The sequence below is a fragment of the Rhinatrema bivittatum genome, chromosome 1 (assembly GCF_901001135.1).
Source record: "Rhinatrema bivittatum chromosome 1, aRhiBiv1.1, whole genome shotgun sequence".
In the NCBI taxonomy this organism is placed as follows: Eukaryota; Metazoa; Chordata; class Amphibia; order Gymnophiona; family Rhinatrematidae; genus Rhinatrema; species Rhinatrema bivittatum.
The window spans coordinates 118,742,505-118,764,114 of NC_042615.1; the positions used below are offsets into that span (position 1 = coordinate 118,742,505).

General features: G+C 43.1%; 1 protein-coding gene across 1 annotated transcript in view; it reads left to right on the forward strand.

Moving 5' to 3' along the window:
• LOC115083033 (cytochrome P450 4V2) overlaps positions 1–21,610 on the forward strand; it is a 144,960-nt gene that overhangs the window by 38,365 nt on the left and 84,985 nt on the right. The window contains exons 2-4 of the mRNA XM_029586945.1: positions 4,620–4,732; positions 16,198–16,283; positions 17,692–17,882. Of these exons, the coding sequence (XP_029442805.1) occupies positions 4,620–4,732; positions 16,198–16,283; positions 17,692–17,882 (390 nt within the window). The remainder of the gene's footprint in view (positions 1–4,619; positions 4,733–16,197; positions 16,284–17,691; positions 17,883–21,610) is intronic.

A 21,610-nucleotide genomic window follows, 5' to 3' on the forward strand; every position in this document is an offset into this window, starting at 1 on the left:
CTGAGAATTAGATCTAAAATTGCTCCTTCTCTTGTCTGTTCCTGAACCATCCAGGAACTTTATCTCTCTAGCGTGTCCCGATGATACATTTACCCAGTCAGTATTGGGGTAATTGAAGTCTTTCATTATTACCGCACTACCAATTTGGTTAGCTTCCCTAATTTCTCTTAGCATTTCACTGTTAGTCTCACCATCTTGACCAGGTGGACGGTAATATACTCCTATCACTATAGTCTTCTCCGACACACAAGGGATTTCTAACCATAAAGATTCAATTGTGCATTTAGTCTCATGCAGGATGTTTATCCTGTTGGATTCTATGCCATCCCGGACATAAAGTGCCACACCGCCTCCCGGGTGCTCCTCTCTATCATTGCGATATAATTTGTACCCCTGTATAGCACTGTCCCATTGGTTGTCCTCCTTCCACCATGTCTCTGAGATGCCAATTAAGTCTATGTCATCATTCACTGCTATACATTCTTATTCTCCCATCTTACTTCTTAGACTTCTGGCATTAGCATACAAACATTTCAAAGTTTGTTTTTTTGTTTTTATTTTCATTCTGCTTTTTAATTTATAGGGATAAGTTAGACTTTTTTTTTAGCTCAGGTGAGTTTTTAGTTACAGGCACTTGGAGTACTTTTCTTATTATTGGAACCTCACTGTTGGGATGCCCTAATTCTAATGCATCATAAGTGTTCTTTGAAGATACCTCTCTCTGAACCATGTGCTGCTGAGTGACTGTCTGCCTTCCCCTTTGTTCTAGTTTAAAAGCTGCTCTATCGCCTTTTTAAAGGTTAGCGCCAGCAGTCTGGTTCCACCCTGGTTAAGGTGGAGCCCATCCCTTTGGAAGAGACTCCCCCTTCCCCAGGAGGTCCAGCTGCTCATGCATTAGTGGGCTCTGCTGGTGTGATGCTGTGCTGGGTGTGGCGGGAGCTGCAGTTTGGGCCTCCAAATGTGGCATGATGGGGCTGGTGGGTTGCTCCTGTTCGGTGCCTGCTGCTTCCTGCTGACAATGTGGCGTGTTGAAGGTAGCTTATGATGGCTCGACTGCCTCCATTTGCATGTTGTGTCTTCCATGAAGTCTGATATATTGAGGCTTACATTGAGAGGGCTTGCTGAACCCAGGGATGCCACCATCTGCAGGTGTTGTTCTTCAGACTGCTGCTGCCCCTCCTCCTCCTCGCTGACTTGTGTTGCTGCATCCAATTGTAAGGGGGCATATAGAAGTGTGGTAACAATGCTGGTCCCTGGGGTAGCGATGCTGGTCTCTGGGGCTTGACGGCTGGGACCAGCGGATTCCTGGGTGAGAGCTGTGGAAACAGAAAAGACATAAATACCAAAGCTAATAAGCACACATGTACTGTTTGGCATAAAATGCACACGTTGCATATATCAGTGTGAGGATCTTATGCCAAAATATGTGGACATCTGTAGCTGCCTTGACATTTAGAGGTGAGTCAAACTTTCCGGCTCATGCGGTGTCCAGCTGCTCATCCATCCACTCGAAGACATCTGGTCCCAGGCATTCGATGAGGCGCTCCTCCATTGGGATCATGATTATGGAGCAAGGGGCTCCTCCTCCAGTCTGGCGCAGATATTTATTGCAGCACGCTACCTTGTTTTTCAGTTGGCCCTTGATGTCCCAGTACCGGTGGGCCACCTGCTCCGCACTTCTTTTCACTCTGCTGCACCCGGATATGGGCTGTGTGATAATTCACCATATCTGGCCTTGGCTGCCCGCGCTGTCTCAGCTGCACAGTTGCCGAAGAGCATGGCATAATTGTCAAGGACCCCAGTGATGACCATGTCATTGTCCTCAATAGTGAACTTTTAACGCCTGAAGACAACTGCAGATGACTGCACCCTGCTGCTTAGCTGCCTCATGAGTGGGGTGCCACTTCCGCTTCTGGAGAGGTGTTGCATTCCTCGCTCCCACTCCTGCCCTATCAACTCCCCTGACCTCTGCCCACTCTGTCTAACCCTACACTGCAGTCCTCCTCCCACCTCCTTGAATTCCTTAACCCCTGCTTATCTCTACTCCTGTCCCTGCCCTTGTCCCTATTCCTATTCCTACTCCTACTTCTCCTCCTCCTGCTAGCACTCCTGTCCTCATCCTCTCCTCACTTCCATCCTCTCCTCTGTCCCCAAGCCTCTCACGCTCCATCCATTCCAGATCTTCTCATTCCTACACACCACCACCACTACTCCTCCTCCACATCACCACCACCCCTCCTCCACACCATCACCACTAGTCCTCCTCACTCCACCACAGAAAAAGTCAGAACGACAAACTGGCACCCCTTTCACTCAAAGACAAAATCCCAAGTTAAAGAGAAACAGATAACTGAAGACAAGACACCATACCCAGAAATCGCTAGCTAAACTCCTACTCCAACCACTATCCAACAACCCACCTCCTCTCCTCTCTCTTCCAATGCCTGACACACCCTTAAAGAGGCAGCTGTAGGAAGTCGGTATATATAAACAAAAAAAAATAACACATGCACTGCACGCTGACACATTGTATGACGCAATGTTTTGTGAATGGTGCAAAATGACTTCATGTTGCGAAAGATCATGTATTTGCCTAACCATACCTTTTTTTTTTTTTTTGTAAACGTGGGTGCTATTTCTGCTATATTTATATCATTTTGATGATTCTAGGCCTAAGTTTGTATCTGAAGCAATGGAGGAAATGACTTGCTGAAGGCCAGTGGGATTTGAAACCTGGTTTCCCTGTTTCCCAGCCCACTGCTTTAACCATTAGGCTATTCCTCCACCTGTCTTTTGGCTGTAGTTCTTGGATGGCAGGTATAGATTAAGTAGTTGGGTGTTTGGGTGAAGTGTACTGGTGGAGGTATGGGTGAACTGAAGTATGCCCTCAATTAAATATTTTCATAAGCGGGATAAGCACATACTTTAGAAAATACCTTCACTGACTCTTACATAGTCAACAGTCCCTAGGCCTGCCCACACAAAGATTATATTTTTACTCCAAAGTATTGATACCAATGATATTATCTTCATCAGGAGGGCAAATTATTAACTGCTACTGATTCAAGGGGTCTTCCTTGTGTTCACAGCAATATGCACCATGTTATGTGTGTCACCATGGTGGGCAACATTCCAAGACATATTGATCACTTAGCTCATGTATTCTTTTCTATGTACGTCTCTGTTGCGCCCTTTCTGCCTTACCTCTTTTCTCTCTCTCTCCTCTCCCCTGGGGAAGATGGCTGCCTCCGTTTCAGTTTGCCGAGCTCTCCGGCATCCCCAGACCGGCATGGGCAATTGCGTTTGCCATGTTCCTTGAGGTCTCCTAGGGCATGCGCGCGAGTTGCCCTTTCTTATGAATACATCATGGCGGGAACCTCGGGGGGTGTCCCGATCTCCAACACTGCTACGAGTTAGCAAGGATTCCGGTCCAGCTAATTTCAACCACTCTGAGACGCCTACTCAGAACTCCTTCTCCTACAACCCTCCGGGGTTCGTTGATTCCAGGACGCTCTGGGTACTCGCTCCTCGGGGGCCCTTCCGCTCCTATTTTCCCTTCGGGGTTATCTCGCTCAACAGACTCGGGACACCTGCCCCAGGGGTCTTGTGTTCTTCTATTCTCTCCAGGTCCCTGCCTGGAAGGACGCCTTGGTACTCGCTCCTCGAGGGCCTTGCCTGCTCCTGCCTCTTCCTGGGTTACCTGCATCTCATGGACCTCGGCATTGGCGTTCGGCCAGCCTCACTACCTTTCTACTGCGGAAGCTGTAACCTGACAGCACGTAATCAGCCTCGTGAGTACCTCATTCTTCAGTCTCTCTACTCTGTCTCACCATTGACCAGATTCTCTGCGTACTCCGTTCTGCGGACCACTACCGGATCTGTCTTCATCATCTACATTCTCTGGGACTGGGTTCTCTGCCTACCCCGCTCCGCAGACCACTACCGGACTCTTCGCTTCCCAGCCTAGGGTGAGATCAACTTGGCATTCGTATCACCTGAGACTGGACTGAACACATCATCTGAGAAACTCTGGGGTGAAGACAGCTGCCCGCTCCTCGAGTAGCGCTATATTGCTGTACAATAAAGCTTCCTTTCCTTGTGTTTGCTTACTCAAGAGTTTAGCCTATTGCTGTGGTTCCCCATGAGGCCCCTCCTTGTGAGAAGAGTCATCGCCACAACAACCAGGGGTCCACAACTATGCCACAAACACAACAGTCTCTAGTTGAATTTACATGGCATAAAGTGTGTACCTTGCTAAATTTAAGGAATCATTTTTTTGTGACACCCAGAATCTTTTTTGCGGGCTGCAATGGCTGTCATTTTTCCTGAGGAAGCATACCGTTAATTTGGAGCATTTTTGTTCCCCTTATTGTCTTGCTAATTCTCACTGACTGAGGTTTTTAATTTTTGAAATAAAATATGATGTTTTATGTAGACAGTGTTTGCTATGGTGAGGTGCTTATGGCTTTTGTTATTTTTGATCCAGCAAACCCAGCTTATAAACCTTTTTTTCAAGATTGAAGTGCAATATAAATTCAATAAATTGCCCCTCCCCATGTCATCATTATATAGTAGAAATTGACTGTCAGTTGTAATATACAATTTTTATTTTTTTCTAGAGTTCTTTCAGCAGATGATAGAATATACAGAACGTTTAAGGAGTGAACCAATGCTCCAGCTGTGGATAGGACCTTTGCCATGCGTGGTAATATATCATGCAGAAACTGTGGAGGTGAGTGAGCAAGGTCTTTTTTTTTTTTTTTTTAATTGAAAGTTTTATTAAAGCATTTAGTGCAAAAGTACAACAACAAGGAGATACATGTGTTAATGCCTGATAAATCTTTAAACTCTTCCCATCCCTCCTCCCTCCCCCAGCATCCTCCGTCGTGGTGGAGCCATGAAAAATACAATCCACAATATAGTCAACATAAGCTATAAGATAGCAACTTTAGAGAAAAGCTTAGTAGGCAGGGCACGAAACACTAAATTATCATGATTCATCTATTAGTACATGAAAGAACATGACAATGCACATGAAATAGACAAGAAACAAATGAGGAGCATCAACAACTTATTACAAGTTAGCTATATATTCAGTAAACGGTTTCCAAGTTCTCTGAAAGGAGTGCATTCTATCATATTTGGCAGCAGTGAGAGAGGCCATGCTGGCGTAAGAGTGCAACTTCCCAATAACTTCCGTAAGAGAGGGCACTTGGGCTGATTTCCAACGGAGAGCTATCAAGTTGCGGGCTGCAATAAATATTTGGGAACACAAGCGCTGCTGGGCCTTGCCTACAACATCTGGGTAAATATGTAATAGGGCAATAGAAGCTGAAGGCTTTAGGGAGACCTGAAGGAGGTCACTAATCCAAATGAACAATGCCTTCCAAAAGGGTGTTATGTAATGGCAGACTCAACAAATGTGAAAGTAACAGAGATCTGACATCATAGGGTACATTCTGTGAATTTTATCAGGGGTGAAGTACCATCTATAAACCATAGCAAGGTCTTTTTTTAATGCATGTAGTTGCAAGCCTGTTTTATGCAAAGTAAAGTGGAAAGAAATATGAACTTTAACCCACAGTAAGATTTCTAAAACAAAAGCAATAATATATCTGCTGAGGTAGCCAACTGGAGTACCTGTTAGTACCAACTGTCAGGGCAGTATAAAGGGCTTATTTACTAAATTTACTTATTTACTTATTTTCAAAAAAAAACTTAAAACCTGGCTCTTTAGCCAAGCTTTTCCAGGACCATGATCATCATTTTTTCCCCTCCAACCAGCAAGAACATATCTTCTTCACAAACCCCCATTTTCCATACCACTACCTACTTCGGTATCTAATCTCTTGCTGCAGGACACTTGAGACGTTCTCACTTATACGTTATAATTTTTTATGCTCAATAAGACCTGTCAACTTAATTGTTTAAGTCTTTTTTTTTTTTTCTCCTTTATCTTTTGGTCATCAATGTTACAACGTTATCATTAAATTTTGAACTTATGTACACTGTTCCAAGTTTCATAACCTTGTTCTATGTAATGCCTTTTGGCAATTTTCATGTTCTGTTTCAATGTAAACCGATGTGATCTTTATTTCATATAGGAACACCGGTATATAAAAATCTAAAAATAAATAAATAAATAAAGTATGTAAAATAGCACATTTCCAGGCTGTTTCACTTTGAGAAAATTCCCACAGGATTTACTAAATTGCGGTGCATTAGCACTGCAGTTTGGTAAAACTATGTGCATTTTCTATGCACTATTGTGGCTGGGATAATAGAGCATTCTGGCCAAGGCAATGTGCATAGTGAGTGCCCATCCAGACTGGCAGATTTAAAAGGGCTGTAAGGCCCTTCTAAGATGCTCCCTTACTGTGACCCTTGAAAACCTCTCTAGTGATTCATAAGCTTGCTGGGAAAATGGAGAGCCCTGACTCCCACTCCCTTTACCTGACAGATATTTAAAAAAGGTGGTCGTGTTGAAGCCCTGCCCCTTTCCCCAAAAAGGATTCTCCCCCTACCCTCCCAATTCTCTTTCAGCTGACCGCATTAGTCCAGCAGTCTTGAGGGGACAGGAGCAATCCCCACTCATTCCTGTTCTGCCGACATCCATCTTTTAAAATGGTGCCAAATGACTTATGGCTCCGTTTTGCCAATATGTGGGGGCCACATTTCCCTCCACCTGAAACCTTCTTCAGACCTCCAAAAACCCAACAGTAACTAATACATATGCCAACACTTTCAGAGTTAGATAAGCACTTACACATGTAGTCAGATACCTTGAGAAAATCTGGAAAGGACATTAGACAAAATAAACATTTCATGTTGGCTGCCCATAAAGGCAAATTAGCATAAGAGCATTCAAATCTATTAGGTGTACTTTTTCTTTCATCCAGAAGATAACCACGGACCCCATACATTTCATATTATCCACCCATGGTGAAGTAATAAAAGGATGTCATCTCCCTACTGTGATACATCTTCCTCCCTCAAGAGAGAAACTCACTTTTCATATTAGGCAACAACACAATGAACTGATATTAGGACATTTACACTGGAGGATGCACTTCTACCTCTCACATGAGCAGATCTATATCCTCATTCTGAGGATATCCGATGGCAGATTCAGGTTCATCAAGGCCCACAGCTGGGCACCTGAAAATAGAAAACACGCACACAGAGTACCTTCCACTACCCCACTTGATTATGTTCTTAGAAAATACATCATGAATGAATTCAGTTCTGTTAAATTAAATCATAATCAGGGTCACAGAGCACATTATACTTCTTCACCTTCCTCACTTTTGCATTCCTGGCTGTAAACTGCAAAATAAATTAATTATTTAATTAGATTAGAAGTTGACATACAGGGTCAGACCAAGGATCCATCAAGCCCAGCATCCTTCCAACAGTGGCCAATCCATGTTACAAGTACCTGGCAAGTACCCAAACATTAAGTAGATCCCATGCTTCTAATGCCAGTAATAGCCGTGGCTATTTTCTAAGACAACTTATCCAAATCTGTTTTAAATCCATCTACACTAACTGCCCTAACCACATCCTCTGGCAACAAATTCCAGAGCTTAATTGTGCATTGAGTGAAAAAGAATTTTCTCTGATTAGTTTTAAATGTATTACTTGCTAACTTCATGGAGTGCCCCCTATTCCTATTATTCAAAAGCTTAAATAACGGATTCACATTTACCTGTTCTAGACTTCTCATGATTTTATAGACCTCTATCATATCTCCCGCCCTTCTCTATACCTTCTCCATTGCAACTATATCTTTTTTTAAGATGTAGCGACCAGAATTGTACACAGAACACACTGTGGAACAATACAGAGGCATTTTGGTATTCCTTTTTATTCACCATTTCCTTCCTAATAATTCCTAACATCGTTTTGCTTTTTTGATTACCATAGCACACTGAGCCGACAATTTTAATGTATTATCCACTATGTCGCCTAGATCTTTTTCTTGGGTGGTAGCTCCTAATATGGAACCTAACATCGTGTAACTATAGCATGGGTTATTTTTCTCTATATACAACACCTTGCCCTTGTCCACATTAAATTTCATCTGCCATTTGGATGCCCAGTCTTCCAGTCTCGCAAGGCTCTCCTGCAATTTATCATAATCTGGTTGTGATTTTACTACTCTGAATAATTTTGTATCATCTGCAAATGTGATTACATCACTCATCTTATTTCTTTCCAGATCATTTATAAATATATTGAAATGCACCGGTCCAAGTACAGATCCTTGAGGCACTCCACACTTTACCCTTTTCCACTGAGAAAATTGACCTTTTGATCCTACTGTCTGTTTCCTGCCTTTTAACCAGTTTGTAATCCACGAAAGTACATCGCCTTCTCCGGGGACAAGCAGGATGATAGTCCTCACGTATGGGTGACATCATCAGATGGAGCCCAGCACGGAAAACTTCTGTCAGTTTCTAGAACTTTGAATAGGCACACCGAGCATGCCACTATCAATGCATCCACGCGGGGTCCCCCTTCGGTCTCTTCTTTTCTGCGAAGCTGCTGCCTCGCGGGTTTTTGGAGCTCTGCTCTATTGGGTCTTTTTCTCAGTATTTTTCTGCACTGGGTCCCCATTCTCCCGTCGGTGCTTTAGGGCCTTCTTTGTGGTTGATTCCTGACTGTACTAATCTCTGTATCCACTGGTCATCGACTGCTCGCCAGTTCTTTATCATGGGTTGTCTGGTTTTTGGCGATGCCTCCAGTGCCCGCAGACCATGTCTGTCATGGTTTCACATAAGGTCTGCATCCTCTGCCTGGAGGTGTCACATGATGTCCGGGGGTGTTGTCTTTGTGACCAAATGATCCCCAAGGGTCATCTGGTTCAGTTTGAGAAAATAGAAAAACTCTTCGGATCTAGAAAATTTGACACTTCGGCATCGGGTGCCGTTATTCCCAAAGACTGTAGGGAACTGATGGAGCTGCTTTCTTCTGTGTCCACACCCCCCTCCTGTGCCCTCACATGAGCGCGGGGCCAGAGATAGGCCTTCTTCAGCGTCTTTGTGCTCCAGGACCTCAGGATCATCTTCATCCTCAGTGCCGGGGAAAGACAGGGCCAAGCACCTTGGGAAACCCCAGAAGCATTGGCACTGATCACCATCATCGCACAGTGCTGTGCTCAGGGCAGCACCGGTGTCCACCGTGCTGCCCCCAAAGCGATCCCGCGGAGAGGCGGCATTGACCTTCATCGAACCCAGGTAGAAGTCGGGGCAGGCAGTGGGCAGTGGGCTGCAAAAACCAGTAGACAAAGCCAAAGGTTGGGGCAGGCAACAGAAAACGAGAACTAGCAGACAGGCAGAGGTCAGGATAGGCAGCAGACAAGGTGATATTGCATAATATTTTGAAAACATTTGGGCAGATTTCCTCCCTTATTCCAATGAGCTGCTTTTTATGCCATTTCCACACACAAATCTTTCACATCTATGCAAAGCAGTTCATGCATAGGTAATTCTATGTAAATAAAACAATGCGATTGACTTAGAAATTTTTCAGCCACATTATTTTATGTACACCTTTCTGAAATATGATAATCTATTGTGGGAGCATCGGGACCCTAACAAAGGTCCTGATGCTCCCAATTTAGATTTAAAAGGCCCAACTGCAAAAAAAAAAAAAAAAAAAAATTGCCACGAACTGTACACAAAAGTCCAGGGATTTAACATGACCACTTTCCTCACCCTGGGGCCGCCAATTGAGGCAGCCCCTTTAAAAAAAAAAATAAATAAATAAATAAAAAAGTATAGGGGTGTGCAGCAGGAAAAAAATTGTTTCATTTGAAAATTCTTTTTGTGGGGACCCTAATTCCTTTAATTTCAAAACAAAAAAAATTCATTTTTTAGCTTGGTTCATTTTTGTTTGCCATTAAAGTCAATGGGGGAAGCATTTACAGGTAATTTCCAGCCTATACTGGGCTCTAGAATAGGGGTTTTCTAATCAATTGTCTTAAAAGTTGTGGGAAGAAATCAACAGAGGGGGAAAAGAACTCCAAGGTATCTAGAAAGATTGGTGAGACTAAATAGTGGCACAAAAAGTGGCGTGAATAGCTGATAACTCCGTAAAGGGGCAAAGGTGTACCAGCATTGGCAGAACGTCACCAAGTCACTATCAGAGGAGAAAAAAAGAGAAAAAGTGTAAAGAATACCCCAAGGCTCTAAAAGAAGGCACCAGCAACAGTGTCATGAACCTTTAATGGCATCTCAAGCAGCATTTTGGCACCTAGTGTGGCATTAGTATCCTAGGGCAGCATGAAGGGTGAACAAAGCAGAATTGGTATCAGAGAAACATGCAAGACAGTGCTGCCTCGCCCTTTTATCAGTGCCTAAGTATGGTTTGAAGACTCCAGAGCAACATGAGAGATGCAAAGCAGCCCCTCTCCACCACCCTCCCCCCCCCACCCCCCACCTGGCAAGGGGTTAGGTCTGGAGTCCGAGAGCAAGGTAGTTGGGCAAGTTGCAGGGTGAAATTTAGATTTTCTTGTGGAATGTGGTTGCCAAATGAAAATGTTTTCACATTCAGTACATGGCAATTGTTTCTCTAATGATTGTGGTGTGATTTCTCTGGAAAGTGGTAAGGGTTGCTTTATTTATATACATTTCCTATATATTTTTTTAATTTATTTATGCAATTTCAGATATATTACATCATATATCAAAGGTATAAGAGATCCTTCAATACAATACAGAGGTACATTATTAAATATGAAGTAATTATAGTTTTAAACTTAGATCTCAAAACTTACAGGTAATATTGGGACCAAGATGTAAATTCAGGTAATAATGGAGCTCTAGTACAAACGTTCTCCACAATAAGGAATAAGCTGTCACAAAAGGCATATCCCCCCAATTATAACATAATAGCACTTCATCCCTTCTCATCTAAGAACCCCCTTAGTTGATCTGCTTCATAAAAAAATATATTTATCCTCATGGTATTTTAAAAGACATTTACAAGGATATCTCAACACCATACTGGCTCCTCGATTTAACACCTCAGGTCTCATAAGCAAAAACTTTCTCCTTCGCTCCTGAGTGGAGCGAACGATATCCGGATATATCCACACACTTTGCCCATGGTACTGAACAGTTCTGTTCCTAAAGAAAAACTTTAGAACAAGATGTCTGTCCTGTTCGAAAGCAAAGGTTGCCAGTAGTGTGTCTCTAGTTTTAATTTCAGTTTGTACAGACAACTTAATCAACGCTGAGGCATTCAATGACTGTTGTTCTTGTATTTCCTCTGCACCCATAGCTGGTATAATTTTCTTTGAAACAAAGAATGCTTTAGTAACAACTGAAATGATTTCTTTGGGAATCTTTAGGCATTCAGACATGTATTCTCTAAACATTTCAACCGGGGGCAATCTTTTCACTGCTGGAAAATTCACTGTACTTAGGTTTAAATAGCGAAGGGAATTTTCTATGTTTTCAAATTTTCTCTCTGCATTTACCTCGGCTTTTATTAATGTACCTTGTATATTTTCAATTGTCATAACTTTATCCCTCAACGTCTTTATTTTTTCTTGTTGTACATTCAACATTTTCTCAGTATTTAAGCCCCTGTTATTCAAATCCAGAAATGCCTGCGTTAAGGTTGTAATGGCCGATTCAATAGAAACCATTGCTTTCCATAAAGTGTCCAATATTACAACAGGAGGTTTTTGTAGAGAAAATAAATTTTTTGATTGTAAAATTACCAGGTCTTGAAGTGCTTTATTTCTTTCGATGTTCCGCACCGGTAAAGCCTTTTGGGGTTTAGGTGTAGAGGTAGCCACTCCCTCCAATGCTCCTCCACCCCCTCCGAGCACCGACTCTCCACTGTCTCCGTCAGACTCGGGGGGGGGGGGGGGGGGGTTGCTCTCTTTCCTCCTCCCCTCCAGAGCACATGATATTTCCTCCTCCTCTACTCCCATCTGACCATGCAGCGGTGTCAGCGTTTCAGGCGTTCCAGGGCTGAGCGAAATTTCATCGGCCATCGAGAGTAACCCGAGCTCCTGGATTTCTCCCCCTGCGGCCCTCGCCCCCGGCGTTCTCGAGGTAGGATAAAAAAAACTCTCGATCTTAGCTTGCTGCATCCTTCTTCCTTAATAGTTACATTTTCTTTAAGTCGAGCCTTATGCTTCGTATGTGGCATGTTTAGCAATGTTCAAATTTCAGGAATTACAGAGGTAATACCAGGATTCCCACAGCAAACACAGAGAGGGCTCCCTCGCTGCTTCTCATGTGGCAGCCATCTTGGTCTGGAAGTCCATTTCCCAAATTATTTAGTGTTTATTATTTAGGAGAGTTGTGGGTGGATCCTTGGACCGGTGGCAGATGACCACGCCCCCGGGGGAAGATCCCGAGAGGGACCACCGGTCAGGCTCAGAGTTAAGAGACAGACACACACTAGTTCTTTTATTAGACAGTATACTGAACCACCAGAAGTGGCAGTAGTGAGCTGGAATGCCCGGCTGGGCTGTAGTCCCTCAGATACTGGAACAGCGATCCCTGGAGGCTGAGCTGTAGAGAAACTGAAATATAGTGAATATGCAGGGTTCATGGATAGAACTAGATGGTAACACTCACACAATGTCTCATAGAAGCCCAGGAGCTAGAATGAAGTAGGCCCTCAAGGAGCGAATACCTGGTTCCAGGGAAAGCTCTGAGAGAACGATGGTAACTCACAGATGTAGTAGGCAGCGATGACTTCCAGGCAGAAGTGAATTACGAAGAAGTCCGGGAACGAGGGCTCTCGAGGAGCGAATACCGGTTCCAGACTGTAACCTACAAACAGCTCGATACAGTAAAGTGGGGCCGCGGTTACCCCGCTCCTAACCCGCTTTCTACTCACTTTCCGGCCGCGTTAGCCCTTCCTGCGATACACTATCCCCTTTAACCCATCCTTACCGCCTCTTTAAATCCCCAGGTAACACCTTCCGCAAGCGGCATGTATATCAGATGTAAACGATCGAATTAGCTATTCCCTCCCATACAATAACGCGCGCCCCGACTATCGCTATTTTACCCTGCCGTTTTGCCCCGCATTTAACCTGCTAACTTACCGCCTACCCTTACCCCTGCCTTAGAGGCAGGGGTAAGGGTAGGCGGCAAACTTTCCCCCAAAAGGAAACCTCTAAAAACCTAAAATCCCCTCCTCCCGAAGCGACTCTACATTACTTTCTGTTGTTTTCTTACCTTTTGTTGCTTTTCAGCCCCTTCCCTTCTCTGCCGCCCTCCGGCGGCGAAAGCAGCTCGCAGCGGTCCCCCCCGCGCAGGTCCCGGTTCTCCTGGCTTGGCAACAGCAACAGCAGTACAACAGCTAGGGCTCCATCTACCCCAATGCTTCCTTCCTTCCTGGCTCGGCCAAATTGTGAAGCGGCTTGCAGCGTCCCCCCCCCTCCCCGCGCAGGTCCCGGTTCTCCTGGCTCGGCGTGAGGTGAGAGCCCACTGTTCTGTGCCCTCTCCGGCACGAGCGGAGCGAAGCGTTCTTTCGTTGGCCGGAGTGCCCATCGATTTGGGCGCTCCAGCCAATGAAAGCACATAGACGGGCGCGCGTGACGTCACGCGGGGGGGACCGCTGCGAGCTGCTTTCGTCGCCGGCTGCCCCCTCCGGAGGGCGGCAGAGAAGGGAAGGGGCTGAAAAGCAACAAAAGGTAAGTTGGCACATGTCGAGCCGCTTCGGGAGGAGGGGATTTTCGGTTTTTAGGTTTTCCTGGGTTAAAGTTGGGATCCACTTCCTGGTGCCTGTCATTTGAAATGACATTTGAAATGACAGCTACCAGCGCACCCAGGATACAGTATAGGCGCTGTATTAAGCGCCTATACAGTAAAATCGGTTGCGCGGGCCTAACTCTTCGCAGACGCGGCTTGCATTTGCAAGCAATTTAAATAGAGTATCGAGCGGTATGTGATCAGAACAGTGCGTGGGGCAAACGAGGGTGCGCCCGGCACTGCCGCACTCTTTCTAACGCGGCCTTACTGTATCGACCCGAAAGTAAGAGAGCGAGGCCCCCGAGGAGCGGGTACCCCTGGTTAGTCTGAGGAGGCAGAGTAGCGTAGATAGAACAAATCCTTATCTGTTATCCTTATCCTTGCTAACTCGAGTTGTTAGCAATTCAGAGACCTTTAAATAGCTGAAGTGGATGATGCCCTCTCAGGGGGATGCCCCTGAGGTTCACGCCACTTCTGGTACTTGAGGCGGGGCTGCGCCATTTGCGCGCCCCTAGGCATCAGGTGAACATGGCGGATTGCAGCGTCGGCCGGCCCAGGGACGCCGTACGAGGATGGCCGAAAGACGCCGCGGCAGCCAGGCTTCCATCAACTCCGGAGGGAGTCGCCAATGCTGTAAGTGGAGACGTCGGGCATCGACGATCGCAACATTTAGCTGACCTCAGGCTGTTCCATCTCTTGACTTTTTGGTTTTGCATGAAATCTCTTGTACTACTGTAACTGTTAACAAATTCAGGGCATCAAAATGGTTAGTTTTGAGCATTTTTTAGCTTGTGCCTCTATTCAGATTGAGGGCTTTTTTGGACAAAAATTCACCCCAGTATAATCAATCATTCTCAATGGGATGGGAGAACTAGGCTGAGAATTTAGGAGAAAAGGAAGAACTGTGGAACAGGTGCCACCATGTCCTGGCAGTGATGAAACAGATGTCTTATATTGACTTATTTCAAATTTTTATTCTGGGGACAAAACACCCCAGTATAACAAACCAAAAAGAAAGCAAGTGTGAGAAGAACACCTTAAGGCTCCAAAAGAAGGCAACAGCAGCAGTGACTTGAACCCTTGATGGAATCTCAAGTGGCAAAATGGCAATACCATCCTAAGGCAGCATGAAGGTGGAACAAAGCAGAAAGGGTGGCAGAAAGAACCTCAAGGCATGCAATGATAATGGGGCCAAGCAGATCAAACAGTGACTTCAAGACTCCAAAGCAATCAGAGAAGTGCAAAGCAGCGCCCGCCCCCAGACTGGCAAGGTGTAAGGTCTGGGGTACGATAGCAAGGCAAGGTGGCAAAGAGACCTGCTAGGTTCAAAGTCTGGGCATGGAAGCAAGGTTGAGCGGCACAAAGAACCCCAAAGTGCAGGGTGGAATTTGGGTTTTCTTGTGAAATGAGGTTTCCAAATGAAATTACATGTAGTACATGGAAATGGTTTCACAAAGATAGGGGGTTTATAGTTTGAGGTTTTTTGTTTTTTTTTTAAATAGAAAAAAATAGTGTCGACCAGACCTTGCCCCATCACTTGACAGAGGGAAGGTCTGGTCAGCACCATTTTGGAAATTGGAGCCAACCGGGCTGGATGGGTGCCTCTAGTCCTTCCGGGCAGCTTGTAGCTGTGATTTGAAGTAATGGGGTGTGGGAGGAGGTCTGGGGTGTACCACTAAACACCAACAATTCATTTTGGACTTGGAGGGTCTGGGGGGAGAAGGGGGACTACTATACCATCAATAGGGTTTTTGTAAACTTGGGGGTTCAGGAGAAAAGAGGTACCGGGGACCATCTTTACCCTTTTTTAATAGAAAAAGGGGTAGGACTACCATTTGTCCATTATTTATTCCATGAGGATGGGGTTGGGCCGTGGAGAGGTCGTCATCGCATGATTCTTCTTCTATTTTTTTTTTAAGGGGCCGCCTCGATTGGTGGTCCCGGGGTCAGGATGGGGGTCATGTTAGACCACCTGGACACTTTTGTGTACAGTTCACACAACTTTTTTTTTTTTTTCGTTGGGCTCTTTAAGGAGATGGCTGCTCTATGCACCTGCTGCGTTATTTTGTCGCTCGGAATTTTACCACAAGACAGAAAACAATGCAGCAATACAGCCACAGTATTTTTTTCAGGGGAAGGGCATATCGTGGATACGTCCCCCTCCAGTATTGGGGCTCCTCTCATGATAAAACATCACAGCTTGGTGAATCTACACTATAGCTGGCTCAATTCTAGCCGGCTAACTTATTAACCGGCTAGAATTAGCTGTATAGTGCCCAAATCTTTATTTAGCTGGATAACTTCTGAGTTATCCAACTAAATGCTTTTGAATATGGACATCTGTATGTTTTAGCAACTGAAAGTTAAGCAGTGGCCTCAGGTTTGGAATGAAATATTGTAGCATTTGCCTTAATGTTCTGTTTTATAATGAGCTCTTTTAAATCTATAAACAATTTTTATTTTTCACTAGGAAATTCTGAATAGTTCCAAACACATGGATAAAGCTTTTGTATACAAATTTCTACACCCTTGGCTTGGCACAGGACTACTAACAAGGTATATAAGAATTGTCTTGCTCTTATGATGTCATAAGCATTTAAAGCCTTCTTTAGACAGGATTTTTGTATGGAAAAGCCTTTAAAGGTAGATTTTAAAAACCTTGCCTGCACAAAAACGGCCACATACGAAACTCGGCCAGAGTCGGGCAAGTTCTAATAAAGGTCCTTTTTTTACACACCAATCTCCATCCTTTCTTTACTGCTACACAGCAATCTTGAATCAGCTTCCGATTTGTTTTTTGAAAGTAAAGTTGGACTTACTCATGTAAGTTCCAATTTATGGGCCTAATTTTCAAAAACATTAACATGCTTAAAATTGGGTTTTACACATATAAATGCTTTACCTGTGTAAGTGGGCTTTTGAAAATTGTAACAATATATGCTATTGAATTGTCCATAGGATTTACCCATGTAAGTGCACTTTACATGGGTAAATGTCTTTTGAAAATTCCTACAATAATAGTTACATTTACATGTAAATCCTTTTGAAAATTACCCCCTATGCACATAAGTTGGACAGTTTTTTTAAAACATGTGCGTGTAAATTAAATTAACCAGTTTACCAATTAGTCCACTAGTTTGCCTAGTCCTTATTCAGGTCATCGAGATCTTCCTGGTTCTTCAGACTGAGCTCACTTCCAGTCAGTATTGCAAAACACACACGTTTAATATCACTTATGCCAGATAATCAGCAGGTGTAAAAATATGCAAGTTGGCAAATATACACGCATCTTTTAAACTAGCAACTTAAGCGGATAGTAGAAAGACTAGGGGGCACTCCATGAAGTTAGCATGGGGCACATTTAAAACTAATCGGAGAAAGTTCTTTTTTACTCATCGCACAATTAAACTCTGGAATTTGTTGCCAGAGAATGTGGTTCGTGCAGTTAGTATAGCTGTGTTTAAAAAAGGATTGGATAAGTTCTTGGAGGAGAAGTCCATTACCTGCTATTAAGTTCACTTAGAGAATAGCCACTGCCATTAGCAATGGTTACATGGAATAGACTTAGTTTTTGGGTACTTGCCAGGTTCTTATGGCCTGGATTGGCCACTGTTGGAAACAGGCTGCTGGGCTTGATGGACCCTTGGTCTGACCCAGTATGGCATTTTCTTATGTTCTTATGTTCTTAAGTGTTGGCACCACCTCAGAATGCCTCTAGACTGCCCCTTTTTTTGTGCATATATATGTGTGTGAAAATGAAAATACACATATATTTTCAATCTTTATAAAATATGGAATATGCAAGTAGAGGCTACTTATGCATGTATAAGGTCATTTTTACACATGTAATGTTTTGAAAATTCATCTCATTATGTAGCAAGTGTTCTTTGCATCTGACACGCTGAACTACAATTAACATATAGCAATTCTGTCATTAAAAAAAAATCGTTTTCCTGTTTTATAGCACTGGAGAGAAATGGCGTTCCAGGAGAAAGATGATAACCCCAACATTCCACTTCACGATTCTGTCAGAGTTTCTAGAGGTCATGAATGAACAGTCCAGTGTGTTGGTTGCTAAACTGGAACAGCATCTTGACAAAGGCGCATTTAACTGTTTTATGGATGTGACTCTTTGTGCCCTTGACATAATCTCTGGTAAGTTAGTCATTACTCTTTCAGTGCCTGGGATAATGACTGCAGATTTGGCATAGCCATTGCAAATCTGCAACATGGCATTTATTATTTTATTGAAACATTTATTACCCACTTATCTAGGCAGGTTACAGATAAAGCATTCAAACCACAAAAACAAAACAGAGATCATAGTTGTCTAATATTTTTAAACCCCCCCCCCCCCCACTTGAATAGATAGATATATATCTGCCACAGATGTCAATAGAAATTATTCAGTCATGCTACATTACATAATTGCCTAACTTGTAATAACATTTATATTTCCAAATGCTTGCCTAAAATAAAATGCCTTCACCTTTTTGCCAAAAGATTTCAGACATATTTCAGCTCTGAACTCGGCCAGTAATGCATTCCATAAAGCTCAGTCTGTTCTCATAAAAGTTCAGTCCTTTATATCACACACATGCCACGTATGGACAGAGGGAATCTCCAAGCGATTCTTATTTGAAGATCGTAAAGCACAGGATGGAATGTAAACCTTCAAGACAGGCGGGACTTCTGTCATAGATCATCTTATGAATTAGCATTAAAATTTTGAATTTTGCGCATCATGTAACTGGAAACCAGTGCAGCAAAAATGGAATAGGTATAATATGATTGTAATGATATGCTTCTGTTAAAACTCTAGCTGCAGCATTTTGAACTGCCTACAGTGTGACTAGTGTGAAGTTTGGTAAGCCTAAAAATATTGCATTGCAATAGTCTAATCCTGTGAGAGTCATAGCTTGCAAGACTGTGAAAATCATTGTAATTAAGACTAGGCTTTAACCTGCGTGGCTGCTTGAGTTTAAAGTAGGATTTTTTTTTTTTATCACTGCTTTAACCTATGACTGAAAAGATAAAGTAGAATTATATGTGATGCTCAGGTTCCTGACCTCTTTGGAAATTGGAATTGTCCAATCACCATCTTGTAATGATGGAAGACAGTTTATATTAGGACTTCTGGATAACACAATCAGCTAAGTTTTCCCATTGTTCAAAATTAACTGTTTGCCATCATCCATTGTTTAATTACAGAAATGCAAATTGCCACTTCACTAGAGTGTGGGAAATTGATGAAGTTACAGCAATATAAAACTGTATGTGATCAACATAAGGATGATAGTCAGCACTCAGGCCACCTAGCAGTTTACAGATTGGTTCTCAGATATATATTAAATAATATTGCCGATAAGGTGGATCCACCTGGGAGTAGCAGATGGATTTAACTGTGGCGTCTGTTAATTGAACCAAAATCATCTGCATATCACATGAAAAATTGGAGCTTAGTCTTTTCCACCTATCACTCCTTTTATGTGATGAAGCAAATGTTTCATAGAGGTTTGTTTGTTTTAAGTTCAAAACCTTTTTTTAATATATTTTCTATTTAATCCTTATGGAAGCTGACTTTTTTTTATAGACCAGAGATTCCCAAGCCTCACTTGGAGGCATACCTATCCAGTTTGATTTTCAGGATTTCCATAATGAATATCCATGAGATACATTTGCATACACTAGGTCTCCAAAGTATGCAAATCTGTCTCATGCACATTCATTGTGGATATCCAGAAAAACTGATTGTTTTAGTGTGTCTCCAGATGAGGGTTGGGAAACACTGTTATAGACTATTGCCCAATTAGGAAGTAGGGAGAATAAAATACATATTGGGGTAGATTTTACAAGATACGCGCGTAGCCGCGCATTATCTTAAAATCCGGGGTCGGCGTGCGCAAGGGGGTGCACATTTGTGCAACTTGCGTGCGCCGAGCCCTGCGCGCGCGCTGCCCGTTCCCTCCGAGGCCGCTCCGAAATTGGAGCGGCCTCGGAGGGAACTTTCCTTCCACCCCCCCAGCCCTATCTAGACCCCTCCACACCTTTATTCCAAAAGTTACTACTGCCTCCGGGCAGTAGTAACTTACGCGCGCCGGCACGGCAAGCCCCGACATAGGCCGCTGTGTCGGGGCATTCGGCCATACCCCCGAACCGCCCACACGCCCCCGGACCACACCCCCGACTGCTCCCTTTTGCAAGCCCTGGGACTTATGCGCGTCCTGGGGCTTGCGCGAGCCGCCGAGCCTATGCAAAATAGGCTCGGCGCGTGTAGGGGGGGATTTAAAAGGGTTACGTAAGGGTTAAGCACTGACTACTGTAATTCCCTCCTACTTGGATTACCACACACAACGATTAGACCACTCCAAATAATGCAGAACACGGCTGCCAGAATTCTGACTGGTAAAAATAAAAGAGACCACATCACTGAAACCCTAATAGAATTGCACTGGTTACCCATCGAGCAAAGAATACATTACAAAACCCTATGCAGCATACATAAATTAATACATGACGAAAAAGCCGAATGGCTGAATACAGCCCTTCACCTACACGTCCCTAACAGGAACCTAAGATCAGCAAATAAAGCCTTACTGACCATCCCCTCAGTTAAAACAGCTAAACTAACCCAAGTAAGGGAAAGAGCGCTTTCCTTAGCAGGTCCTATGCTATGGAATACCATGCCGGTCGAGATCCGCTTACAAACAGACATAAAAGCCTTCAGAAAACACTTGAAAACATGGTTATTTAAACAAGCCTACAACAATGAGAAAGGAGAGTAGTATACAGTGACAAAGAGAAAAAACAAAAAACGATTTGCAGAACACTCATGCACTCTACCCCAACCTACACGGGTATATATTCTACCTTTATTTTTTTTAAATTTTAAATATGTTTGCTCATAATTTAAAATATGAGACAATAAAGAATGGACATGATAGAACATAACACTCACAATTATGAGTAATTATAAACGAGCTATGTTGCCGTATAGTCTTGGCACTTGTTTAGTGATAGATTTTATCTGTTTTCTAATATTAATATTGGTGCCTTCCTGTAAACCGTTATGATGGTACTTAACTTAATGACGGTATAGAAAAGTTTTTAAATAAAATAAATAAAATACCTTATGCGCGTAACCCTTTTAAAATGGGGCCCATTATGTATACAAATAAACCAGCTAGTACTTTGGACAAATAAGAGCAAAGTAAGCCCTTATGCAAACTTAGTATAAAGATTACTGCCCATTTAGGGGTTTTGGATATAAATTTGACATAATAGTAATCAATTAATGACCTCAACACAAATAAATGCCAATTAACTTTGACTAAAAAAATTTTTTCTGTTCAGATATTTTTTATTGAGATTATATCATCAAACAGTAACAAAAATAAAGTGAAAAACAATGCAGCAAAATAAGAAAAATGTATGCCATAGTGCATGCATATACCAAGTCTCGTTTATAACCACTTAGTATAATATCAAAAAAGTCATCAGGATAGATCCTCTAAACATTCTTCTAAAACTTTCCACATCTCCACCCACTTGGCTAGACGGTGAAATTTAATAGCTACTGCTTTCTCATATCGATAATACATGGACATAGAATTATACCAAAAATGTTGGTTAAGTAGAACACTATTTTTCCAGTTGTACATAATCATTTTAATAGCTACTGCCATGAGAATAACAACTTTTTATTGGGAGTAAATAGCAGTAAGGGAAAGGCTGCCACCTGTAGATATACCCGTGCCAGAAATGATATTGCAAAGAGAGAATTTGAAAAGAAGCTTGCTATGTAAATAAAAACTCATAATAAAAACGTTTTCAAATACATTCAAGGTAAAAAGCCTGTGAGGGAATAAGTTGGACCATTAGAT